We start from the raw sequence: 12,163 nt of genomic DNA, 5'->3' as shown, positions 1-12,163 counted from the left end.
TGGGCAGAGTGGATCAGATGTGCTGTTGAGATTTTTCTTAAAATGTTTTGTAGATCACGCTGTGAGTTATTGGCGCCCCCTACAGGGTGTGTTTCCACCTTGGCCCAGTGATTCTGGGTCCAAGACCCTGAACTGGATAAGCGACTACAGATAATGAATGAATGAATGTTTAGTAGGTCAAGGCTGCAGTCTTCAGAATGTACATGCATGTCCCAAACCGGATAAAAAATATTTTCTATTCATTCTAAGGTTTGTGATTGTAGAGATAATATTAATGTTCCCCTGGAACTTCAGTCAATGCACTTTTTGCCCAGTAATTTTGTACTGAACAAATTTACCATAGTTACAATAAACAAGACAAAGGGTTTATTTTGATGTCATTTTAGATTATCTACACAACCTTACTCTAACATAGTGTCTGCAAAACAGCACACATGAGAAAATGATAAAGAAACTATTCTTAATTAAAGAGAAAAAAATGCTTCACAGATTTGACAAATGTATTTTTAGCATTCCATGACTTGTTTATTTAATCATTCACAATCAGATAACTATTAGAATATGTACTTCATCGTTACACAGGATCTCATGAAAATAGTCTTTTGTAACTAGAAATAAAGTATTGTCAAAAAATGTATTTGTTTTTTTTTCCTTCATGTAAAACAACATCCTTTTAAGCATATAAACAAAAAATAATCCCAGTTTATAGACTTGATTTACAAGAGAATTAACTTGAGTGGTCAGTGCTAAAACTAAAGTGCAATTTAGTGTAATAATGCGCAATAAAAATTGAAAGAAAAGTCATTATCTAAAAAGCATATTTTATATATATATATATATATATATATATATATATACAGAAATATTGCATAGTATGAGACGGAATATTTTTGTAGGGCAGGGGAAGTCTTTATCGCCAGTCATCGGAAGGACCATTCAGGTCCAATGCCACTGCCAAAAAACCCTGGAAAGATATAATAAAATTCTCATGAATCTTTATGTTGTACATATTCAGTATGTAAAAATAACATTTGCAACATAAAACAGTATATATTAAAGTCTGTTATAGAAAAAAATGTAATTAAATATGAAATGAATCCCATGCTTAATTTTTTATGTATGGGGATTTTGGCAGGATTTATTAGGATTTTGGAGCAGGAGATTGTTTCAAAAGAGGAGTGGTCCAGAAACACTGGAGATATGCATAAAGCTTTTTAGCATTTATAAATACTAGTTGATGGCAAATAAGGGCTTTGCCATTGATTATTAAGAAATGTTATGAATATTCCTGGCTATTACATTTTAAGTAAATGTGTAAAAAAAAAAATCGAAAAGTACAACCCCATTTCCTATGGAGTTGGGACGTTGTGTAAAACATGAATAAAAACAGAAGACAATGATTTGTAAATCCTTTTCAACCTATATTCAGCTGAATACACTACAAAGACAAGATATTTAATGTTCGAACAGAAACTTTATTGGTTTTTTTTTTTTTTTTGCAAATATTCACTCGTTTTGAATTTGAGGCCTGCAACATGGGAGCATCCCCGCAGGGTTCAGTTGTTCACAAGCAAGGATGGGGCGAGGTTCACCACTTTGTGATGACGATGAGCAAATCGTCTAGCAGTTTTTTTTTGTTTGTTTGGTTTTTTTTTTCTTTTATTAAATAGAACACTGTGTGCTTTAGATAAGACGAAAATGTGAAAGAAATTAGAAGTAAAATAATTTCACTTACATTTTCAATGCTGGTTACTGAACTGGCGATGCTGAAACCCTTCACAGAAGGCAATGGAACACCTTTCTTTAGATAGGCTAAAATGAGAGTGTTTTTAATGAGAGTTTCCTAAACAAATCAAGATTACTTCAAAAGAAAATACATTTTATTTAGTTTCTAGCAACTCAATGTGGATTTTCTTACCATTCACTTTTGGAAGCGCAAATGTGCTTATTGCTAACTTCACCATTTGCTCAATAGGACCGGTCTAAAAGGGAAAAAACCCAGTTGAATATAATTCACAATAGGTTGTAGTATACACTTATTATTATAATATTGGATTGATTAATATGTTTCTGGAATCTTACCTGGAATTCACCAATCTCAGTAGAGCCAAGTTCCATAGTAAAACTAAAGCCAAGGACAGAGATAAATTGTGATTAGTTTTATTTATTCCAATAAAACCCATTGCAAAAAGTAAAACACTGGACTCATTGACGTACTTGTTCATTTCCAGAGCTCCTTTCAGCAGCTGTGTTTCAGTGTAAGCTTTGCCACTGAAAGAGCTTTCCTTGAGGAGAACAGATGATTATACAGACTATAAACAATACAAGTGTTCAGTGTGTATATTTATAATTATATTAATACAATTCAACAAATAATTACAATTAGGCCTATACTCTTTTAACATGTTATTTAATAAACGCTGCTCATGTTTGTTAGCCTACACATGATTTTTACAAATGAAACTGCAGTTCTAACATTTAGTATTCTAGAGGCAATTACCTTATGTATCTTTTGTAGAATTCATAACCATAACATGCTATGAACATGCTATGTTTAGTGCAGCAAAGGTGGTAAACTAATAATACCCTTGATTTCAGAAGAAACACTTGACGTGTTAGTGTCCCATGATTTGTTACACAAACATCATCTACTCACCATATCCAGTCTGAAGAGAGGCACTGCAACAGAGTCTGTCTTTATGGCAAAGGCTTTGACTGAAGCTAACACATATACACTTATCACAGACTCCTTAAAGGTAAACAGTGGAGTTTTGCTGGCATACAGTTCCAACTCCATTGGCAGGTCTGGATATAACTTGGGGAGCTGCAGGGGGGGGGGGGGGAAGTAAAGCAAAACAAGAATAAGCAACAGATTCTGGGTAACCAAATTCCACTGATATATTATTTGTATTCAATCTTGCAAATAAAGAACTAAATGACTGGTACATAGTGGGGCCTTGTTTGTTCAGTGCAACATCTCATCTCTATAAGTAATTCTAATAACCAAAGTATCGGTTCTTGAAAATTGAAATAAACAAATATAAAAGCAAACCTGTGGAATCAGCAACCCAAACTGGCTTGTGTTCAGGTGGATGGGTGAAATCTTGGGGAGCTGCAGAATTCATTTGAATATGAATAAGCTGAGGAAATACCTGCCACTTAGAATTGCACATTAGCAAAATATTTATGGTATGACATGATGGTGTGATACACTGCTATATATTAAGAATAGATTTTTTTTGCACAAAATATTATACATTTTCTATATATCAGATTACACTCTTACCATATCTTCTGTGATGTGAATGCTTAACACTCCAGCACAATAATAGGCATAGGCCGCTGAGTTCATGCAAAACTCAGATATTCCCACTGTCACCATGTAATCCTCTTGCCATGGCAACTCGAAATGTTCAGAGGAAAATGGTGGCTCTGAGGGCGAAGTGATGCTGTAAAACTCCCCCTGAAAAAAAGACAGAAAGCTTTTGAAAAACTCCAACACTTCAATATGATACACTATATCAGTGTCACTGAGGTCCTGGGGATAATCTACCATCCAAATAATAGCTTCCCTGTGAGGGTTCTGACCATTGAAGAAGGTAACAGAGGCACACTATGCGAAGAACTACCAAGTACACCTTTATGAAAAGAGGACCCACCGTGACCATGAAATTAACCTTTTCAACAAAAATTACCACAAGCAAGCATTGTGGAGCAGAAATGTCTTTATGGAGAGTGCTTATGTAACATTAAAAATACATTAATATATGAAAATGAATGAGATACCTTTACGCTGAGTCCAAGTCCGCTGCTCTTTACCAGAGGTGAGTCTGTTAAAGAAATATTCATATATATATATGGATCCACATTAACTGCATCTGTAAAAATAAAGGACAAATGACAAGAAGAGCATTTATAAATAATAAGACATAAATCACACATTTCTGTCAACAAAATTGTTGAGAGGCATTCAGATTTAAATACAGTGAGGGAGTGTAGAGTGGTCTTTATCAGGCAAAACAGAATTAGTGTGACATTGGAAAAAAAATACAGCTTTGATTTATGATGTATGACTGAAGAAGACTGGATTAGAAGTGAAATCTGATTAGTTATGAATGTTAAAAACTGAACATTTTGTTTTAACTCCTGGCACTTTCTTTTATTGATTATGGATTCTGCCTTTTTATTATTCATAAATCTAAAATACTAAATGGATGTTTAAATGATGCAAAATTCTGTTTATGTAAACATTCTTAAAACTGTACATTCATAAATTCTGATGTTTTGGTAAAGGGTTCTCTTTTTAGTTTTCAAAACTTTAGGAATTTTTCTAAAAGCCACGTAGGACTACTCAGAAGGCTAGAGATAGAGAAAGTTTAAAGTGTTTGTTTGTTAAAATACCAGGCATCACAGCTAGATGTTTTTCAAGAGCTTCAATTCCTTGTTCAAATGGAGGGCAAATCTAGGAGGGGAGAAATTATATGTCATAACATAATTGTGTGCCAGTAAAACATTATCGGTTCAAACCAAAAGTTATCTACCTTTTGACGTATCTCCTCTGTTATACGCTTGCTGAACATATCTATAAATGGCTGGATGATAAAACTGAAAAACAAAATATTTATGTACAACAAAATTATATAACTACACTGACCAGAAAACTTAAAAAGTTGATACGCTGCAAACAATGTTGTAATATTTATTTTGTTGTTCTAGCAGGATTGATATTTGAGGTATTTTCTTATTTATTAGTCAGGGCTGTAGGCACTGGCATTAGAAAACCTTAGAACTCCACAACAAACATAGATATCTCAAAAGTCTGCCAAGCTGCAAGAGTAAAGCACATGCTCCTTCTGAGACATAAAGCCTTATTTTTCCACATACCACTAGCACATTACTGGAGATTTGAAAACACAGGGAAAACCTTAACCCAACCCTACTCTGTTACGTTAAAAGACACCTGGACTGGTTAGCGTCATCCTAACTACGCATAGTGCTGTCAACCGTCCCGAAAAATACATGCAGTTCTCTCGCAGCCGGAGGGAGGGGCAGATTCTCCACGGCTCCTTTTCATTGGGTGTCACCTTTATTTAGCCAATCAGTAGCCAGATTTATCTGTCCATTATTCAGTGCTACAGTCAATGGAGTCACAGTCCCTCCTACGGTGCATTGATTTGCGGTGGCACTGATAGCAGCAGGTCAGTGCTGAAAAACTTGGTATTACAGCTCTGCTTTTAGATAGAACTATTAGCACTGTGTCCTCGAGAAACTACATCTCTGATGACTTTTTGAATTAAAGAAATCACATTAGATCATTTCATATAGGTTAACAAAAACATTAACAAATAACAATAAAGTGCTTTTCAACTATTATTAGAGAGTAATTTAAGACAAATATCCTAAATAAGCAATTCATTCTAACTTTTTACTGGACATATGATAATGTACTGAGGATGAGACTGTATTTTAGACTCTTAGACAAATAAGATTCTAATCTTATTGTAATTAATGAAAAATTTAAAATAATAGTTATTTTAAAGGCTTAAGAAATGTCTGACAGCAAATATGTTTTATTTAATTGAGTACAGTCGAAAAAGATTTACAAGTGCATACTGGTCCCCTGGCCCCTGTGTTCCTCATATTGATTACAGAAAATTTCCAACCCTAAGCAACCATCAAACTGTCTTTTTTATTTCTCCTAACCAAAGCTATATTTGAATGTATTTTGCTTGTCTCATATCACGTCTGTGTATTGTTTGATGTGAGCTTTATTTCAGGTTGTGGAAGGTAACAGTAACTACACTGTTGTGAAAAATTGTGTTGATGGTTAAACTATGAAAAAGCATTCACTGAAGAATTTCAAGCCAATTCTACTAATAATTAACAATATAGAGTTGAGTTTGCAATAAATAAGCAATAAATGATAGGAAACATCTTTACAATAATTAACATACTTCTGTTCACTTTACTGAGGCATTAATAACATAAGTACTCTAGTAGAAAGTAACAGTAGTACTGTTTATTGATTTCTGTTACTTACTGAAGCAATAACTTTTTTTAAAGTAAGCATGAACAAGACGTCATTCAGAATAAAGAGATTTCTTGTGCACATACCTACCACCTCCATGGAAATTAACTTGCACACCTCCTAGTAAAGCAGAACAAGAGACGGTAGAAATGGTGAGGCGTTCTTCATCACTCCCCAGCTCCAACATTGTAACGAGACTGATGGAATACACACTTAGTTCAAACGACCCGCCGTCATGACTGTGTGAAAAAATATCCAGGGAAGATAATGTATCTGTGAGGTTCATAGCTTTGACTCATTTATTTTATTTTTCCTCCAATGTTTATTCATGATACTGTAGGTTTATTGAGTGACAGGGCCTTATTAATTTTCACATGAATATATTCCAATTTGTTTCTAATTTTCCTTAAAGACACTCACTAATAAAAATGGCATCACTGTGGCACAAAAGGTAGTGTCGTTGTCACACAGCTCCAGGGATCTGGGGTTGGGGGTTTGAGTCTTACTCCGGGTGACTGTCTGTCAGGAGTTTAGTGTGTTCTCCCCGTGTCCGTGTGGGTTTTCTCCGGGTGCTCCGGTTTCCTCCCACAGTCCAAAACCACAAATTGATAGATGGATTGGAGACTCAGAAACCATAGGTGTGAGTGTGTGTCGCCCTGTGAAGGACTGGAGCCCCCTCCAGGGTGTGTTCCTGACTTATGCCCAGTGATTCCAGGCAATGCACAAATAAAAATGAATGAATAAAGCCTGATCAATTTTTAATACTATATTTTGTGTTATTCCTGAAATGACTTTTTTCATTGCAAGTACTGTATATGTAGCTAATTAGCCTCCTGAAACAAATCTAGCAGAGGGCAAATGAGACTTGAAATTTTCAAATCTCACTGTCCACTCCTTCTCTGAGATTGCTTTTACAGTGTAGGTCTGAGTGGTCAACCAAAGTTAGCAAGAGCCAATCAATGAACTAAAATGGCACTGATGCATCAAATATAGGTGTATCACTGATTTAACATGAAGACTGAATGTCTTCTTAAATCTATTAACATATTTATGAAAATATATTTCTAAAATAAGAAAACAAAAGACTCCCTTTACTTACATGATGCCAAATTGTGTATTCCACAGACCACTGATGCTGATGGTGAGTCCATATAGTTTCAGAGATATACCGGTTCCCTCTGAAAAGACGACTGATGTTTCTGGCAAATCACATCTCTTAATAGTCATGCTGAGGATTTAGCATTGAGATACTTTTAGTTGATAGTCATTTAATTCAAAATATAATGTATTATTTACTTTGGACAAATATTTTCATACAGTGCTTCATGATATTAGAGCAGCTACAGTTACATTATACTGTGGCATCGAGCCACAGACTATTGCGGGACTTGGACCAATTGGGGCTCAAGGAAAGCACTATATTTGCACCACTTCACTCCCATATAGAGTTGTAACATTGTTTGGGTGCTGTTTACTGAGTTTAGATGCATGTTTCACCTCTATGCTGTGTTATTATGAGTGCACTAGCTTACTGAAGTTTTATGTTAGACAAGTGTGTCACTACATTCATGTATGAGTGAATCTAATTTGTTTAATATGTGTAATGGTGACTGTGTATTAAACATTTCTTTAAATACTTACTCATGTAGGACATAGGACACTGAACCAATTCCAATATCCACATTTCCTCTGACTTCAGGGAGTAATATGGTACTTATATTATTCTGCAGCCAGCCAGTAATCCATTGAGTTACTGCACACATACACAAGCATCCACAATGTAACAAATTCTTAAAGGAACATTCTGGAATATCTTTGCTGTCCAAACAAAAACATGTAGTTTACTATATCATTGAACACCGCAGCTGTCCTTCACATTGTGTGAAAAATGTATGATGAATGGACCTATCAAAATGCTCCAAAATGATTAGGAATAAAATATTTTCACACTGATTTCCATTGAAAGTTAAGAAGGTTTTTTCCTTCTCCTGTGAAATTAATATTTTGGAGTTTTTGGGATGTTTTCTTTGGACAGCAGTGATATGTACTGTATGTGATGCCCATTTAAGTTCCATTATTTACATCATATTTTTCCCTCTCCAATAATTAAAATATACACTCTATGAAGAGTTTGTGTATAAAATATATTAGTCATCTCACATGGTAAAACCATGAGCGATGTTGGCTTTGAAGTTTGACACAGATTTCAATGCTTGTTTTCCCCCAAAAAAGTATCTGTCAACTGTCAGTTAAACCATATGAGGTCAGCTTTGGCTCAGAGAATGGAACTGATGTGTTTTCTCTTTGCATGAAAAAGTGCAGCAGTGGACTGTGTTAATTTTCTTAAATACTTCTGAGCCGTGTGTCTATTTTTATTACATAAGCAGGACAGCTTCTCATGCAGTGTTGTCTGAAGGCTCAAAGGTCCCTGAAACTTTTCACAAAGTACACTTTTTTAAATGATGCTTCTACAAGGGTTCTTTATTAAAGGCAGTGGTTCTATATAGAACTTTGAACACTCGAAGAACTTTTTGCATTATGAAAGAGTTCTTTAGATTAATGCATGCATTCAGATTAAGGCATATTTTAAGTGTAACTTAAATTTAGTCTATGTATTTAGTAGACCTTTTTTATTATTATCATTAAAATAGATGCAACACAATTTCCCAACTTTTCTGGAAGTTGGGTTTCTAACTAAATATTTGCTTAATGTATGAAGGAGAAATAACAGGAGGCGATCTGAAGAATTTCCTCATAATTAGCTGGTGACATGCTACATTCCTAAAAAGTGAGAACATTGCAGAAGGTGCTATTTTCCCTACTCCAAAATGTGAGCATTTGAAATGTGGCATGTTAAATAAAGAGGGCTTTAAGCCTTGTAATGCTGTGATCTATCAAGCAGTAGACAGCTTGTGAAATGTTTCAGAAAGCAAAGAATTAATTCTGAACTAACAACACCAACATTTGTTGACAGTAATTCAGTGCCTCTAATCTAATCTGTCGTTTCTGAAATAATACTTAAGTATCTTGGGCTGCCCCGAATTTGACCTGCTCCATGTACCCAGAATATATCAGGCCTCAATAGGGTCAGATAATAAGAGGAATGTGAAAGTGAAAGAAACAGTAGTTCCCCAAAGCACTGCCATACAGTCTAGATAATATGTGGGTTTGTTCTACTGATAGATAACCTAATATTCTTGATTGGAAAAGAAACCGTAGGCGAGTAGGATTTTTAAATGTATAGTTATACTATATGTTTTTATTTCTCAATGAACAAAAAAGAGCAAATATTTAATACTGCAACAAAAATGGCAAAGTATATGTAAAGTAATTTGATTTAAATTATTAATTAATTTGAAGTTGTACTTGACGTCTTTATGAAAAAAAGTTTCAGAAAGAGAAAAAGAGAGAGAGAGAGAGAGAGAGAGAGAGAGAGTTCATGCATGTAAAACCTTTCTTACCTCCGTTCAGTCCTTTCTGTGACATTACAGTTTGTACTGCAGGATACTGAGCATGTGAATGTGTTAGAGGCATCAGGAAGAGAACAATCACCCACATCTTCATCTTCATCGTCATCAAATCCTTTCAGACCTCAGACCCTCAGCAATAACAGTAAAAACATAACATAGTTATTTATTATAAAATCTTTTTATTTCAAATGACGGCTCATTTTTGGGACATAGGATGCTCACACACTTCCACTGAAATTTACAGTAGCTGATCAGTATTCCTACACCTACACTGTCAGATTAACTGTCACTGTGGTGATACCCTCAAGGGTACAATTTCAATATGTTTAGTTAAAGAACATATTTGTAACTTATTCTATTATAATTGTAGGTTTTAAAAATATATCATTAAACTCTCCTTGACCTTTATGTATCTTTAGGGAACACAACTGGACTTTACAACCACTGTTGTACCTTTAAAGGTACATTTACACTGTGTTTACATTTAGTGACCAGTAATGCAACTCTGCCATACCTTTTTTTTCTGAGAATGTTCACAAGTTTTTGTATAGTGATTATATATAAGCTATACTAATGTCATAGTGACATTTATCCAACCGCAATGCATTTACAATTCAAACCGATTGCTGAGAATGCACTGCTGAAAAAGCAGGTCCTTACCAACAGTTGTCTTCACAGCAGTGACAGTACCTGGGAATGTTTTCTGACTTCTGTTCTTTAGAAAGTTCTAATTCATACTTCCTCTAAAATACAAGATCTGAAACTATGTGCATGTGTTCAGCTGGCCAGGGTGTTAAACATGGCAACAGGAAATCTACAGTGTGTGACTTTCATTTAAAACTTGTATTACGTGTTTGCTCTGGGGCTGTAGAGTAAAAAGAAAAGTTGTGTCCAAACTAACTGGTAAATCAACTTTGATATATATATATATTTATCATTTTATTTTGTATAATATGCATACAGTTGTTTTATTGTCCTATGTTTTTCAGTTGGACCCTAATGCATGTTGGCTGTACTGTGTAGGCTGCCCTTTTCCTGAACAAGGGTACTACCTTCTGAACACTTCATACACTGATTATGCATGTACATATCAGATTACATTTTTCTGGAGGCTACTACCTACATTTCACTGCGATCCTATGACATTTCACAAATAAACCAATTTAAAAATTGGAATAAAAAAAATGGAAAATAGGTTTTTTTTGTTGTTTTTGGCCAAATAAATAGAAATAGTCTTGAGAGTCATGTATTTATAAACTGCGATTAACTGAGAAAACATTGTTTAGATTCCCTTAACAGTTTTAACTTATGTTGAAGATGTTAATGTAAACGGGATGTGTTTTCTAGCTTTTTCTTTTCTGGTTTAACAGTCATCACAAGAGTGTGCACATTGAGACGGCCTTGGGGGGAAAACTTTGACCGTTTTTAATTGTACAGTATTTAATTCATACCTACAGCTGACATGTTACACACTCTTGAGGATGTTATATTTATGGCCAGTTGGCAGATTGTCTGCACGGATAGAGGTTTCCAGTATAAAATGATTACAGACTTATTGATATATTTAAACATTATGAATAAAACCAGAAATGATGGCTAGAGGTACAAATAACAAACTAATGAGTATAGTGAAAAAACTAACAGTTGTTGATTTTAGTTTTAGTATATATACATTATTTTTGCCATTTTAGATTTGGTCCATTTTTTCAATGAGATTAAATGCAGTTATAAACAAAATAATAATAATAATATAATTAAATGACCATGAATATAGAAATAATACGATTCTTATTTGTTATGATGGATTACATTTATGAATATACAATAATGGGAAATTAAAACCTTGACATTTGTGAGCGGACTATGAGGAAGTAATAAAGGGAAGTAAACTTGACTGAGATAAGTAAACTGCTTTGTCTACTGTTTGTTTGAAAAAGCATTGATCTGCGTCTCAGCTGTGTTGGGCTTCAAAGGTGGACCTCTGCTCATTCAATATTTATTCTAAAATGAAGGGTATTAAGAGGGGATTTGTCAGTCTTTGCAGCAGTAATTGTTTCTGGCACTCACATCAGTGAGGATATCTCATTCTGACATGTGAGCATTAGTGAGGTCAGATTCTAATGTTGTAGGATCAGTTTGGAACACAAACACCACTGCAGCTCATCACTAAAATATGAAATCATTCTCATTATCTCCAGAGAATGCCATTTCAGCTGTATGTTGTTATTAACAGGGAATCCACAAGATTAAAATCACTAACAAGTATATAATATTGGGGCTCACAGAGAATTTAGAGGGGAGCTCTTTCATCCTTTTCACATTAAATGTCAGTTGTGACAAATGTCAGTTTTAAAGTATTTCAATAATTCATTCATTATCTGTAACTAATTATCCAGTTCAGGGTTGTGGTGGGTCCGGAGCCTACCCAGAATCACTGGTGCAAGGCAGGGACACACCCAGAAGGAGGCACCAGTCCTTCACAGGGCGACACACACTCACACCCACACCTATGGACACTTTTGAGTCACCAGTCCACCTACCAACATGTGTTTTTGGACTGTGGGAGGAAACCGGAGCACCCGGAGGGAACCCACACAGATATGAGAAGAACACACCAAACCCCTCACAGACAGTCACCCGCAGTGGGAACCAAACCCCCAACCTT

The 12,163-nt window shown here is 34.9% G+C and overlaps 1 protein-coding gene across 3 annotated transcripts; it reads right to left on the bottom strand.

Annotated features, from left to right (window-relative positions):
• Positions 1 to 835: 835 nt before the first annotated feature.
• LOC136665910 (bactericidal permeability-increasing protein-like) lies at positions 836 to 10,204 on the bottom strand. Of its 3 annotated transcripts, none has more exons than XM_066643773.1 (16): positions 10,162 to 10,204; positions 9,490 to 9,635; positions 7,670 to 7,781; positions 7,128 to 7,256; positions 6,115 to 6,267; positions 4,542 to 4,605; positions 4,402 to 4,462; positions 3,787 to 3,878; positions 3,287 to 3,463; positions 3,053 to 3,112; positions 2,657 to 2,824; positions 2,218 to 2,285; positions 2,083 to 2,125; positions 1,919 to 1,982; positions 1,736 to 1,812; positions 836 to 964 (listed from the first exon to the last, which is right to left on the bottom strand). In XM_066643773.1, the coding sequence occupies exons 2-16, from the start codon at positions 9,602 to 9,604 to the stop codon at positions 911 to 913; spliced, it is 1,437 nt and encodes a 478-aa protein (XP_066499870.1). In that variant the 5' UTR covers positions 9,605 to 9,635; positions 10,162 to 10,204; the 3' UTR covers positions 836 to 910. The 3 variants fall into 3 exon arrangements, with proteins under 3 accessions (XP_066499870.1, XP_066499871.1, XP_066499869.1); XM_066643774.1 differs by having other exon boundaries at positions 9,490 to 9,627; positions 10,159 to 10,179; XM_066643772.1 differs by lacking the exon at positions 10,162 to 10,204 and having other exon boundaries at positions 9,490 to 9,868.
• Between the last annotated feature and the right edge of the window lie 1,959 nt (positions 10,205 to 12,163).

Source organism: Hoplias malabaricus, chromosome 14 (genome assembly GCF_029633855.1).
Source record: "Hoplias malabaricus isolate fHopMal1 chromosome 14, fHopMal1.hap1, whole genome shotgun sequence".
Taxonomy (NCBI): Eukaryota; Metazoa; Chordata; class Actinopteri; order Characiformes; family Erythrinidae; genus Hoplias; species Hoplias malabaricus.
The sequence above is the reverse complement of the archived record's forward strand: the minus strand, read 5'-3'. Positions and strand labels throughout refer to the sequence as shown.

Coding starts and splice junctions, on each gene's coding strand:
- LOC136665910 (XM_066643773.1), bottom strand. CDS start 9,604: ATGACGATGAAGATGAAGATGTGGGTGATTGTTCTCTTCCTGATGCCT. Junction 4,463..4,541: donor CAGAGGAGATACGTCAAAAG/GTAGATAACTTT, acceptor CTCCCCTCCTAG/ATTTGCCCTCCATTTGAACA. Junction 2,126..2,217: donor GGAGCTCTGGAAATGAACAA/GTACGTCAATGA, acceptor CCTTGGCTTTAG/TTTTACTATGGAACTTGGCT.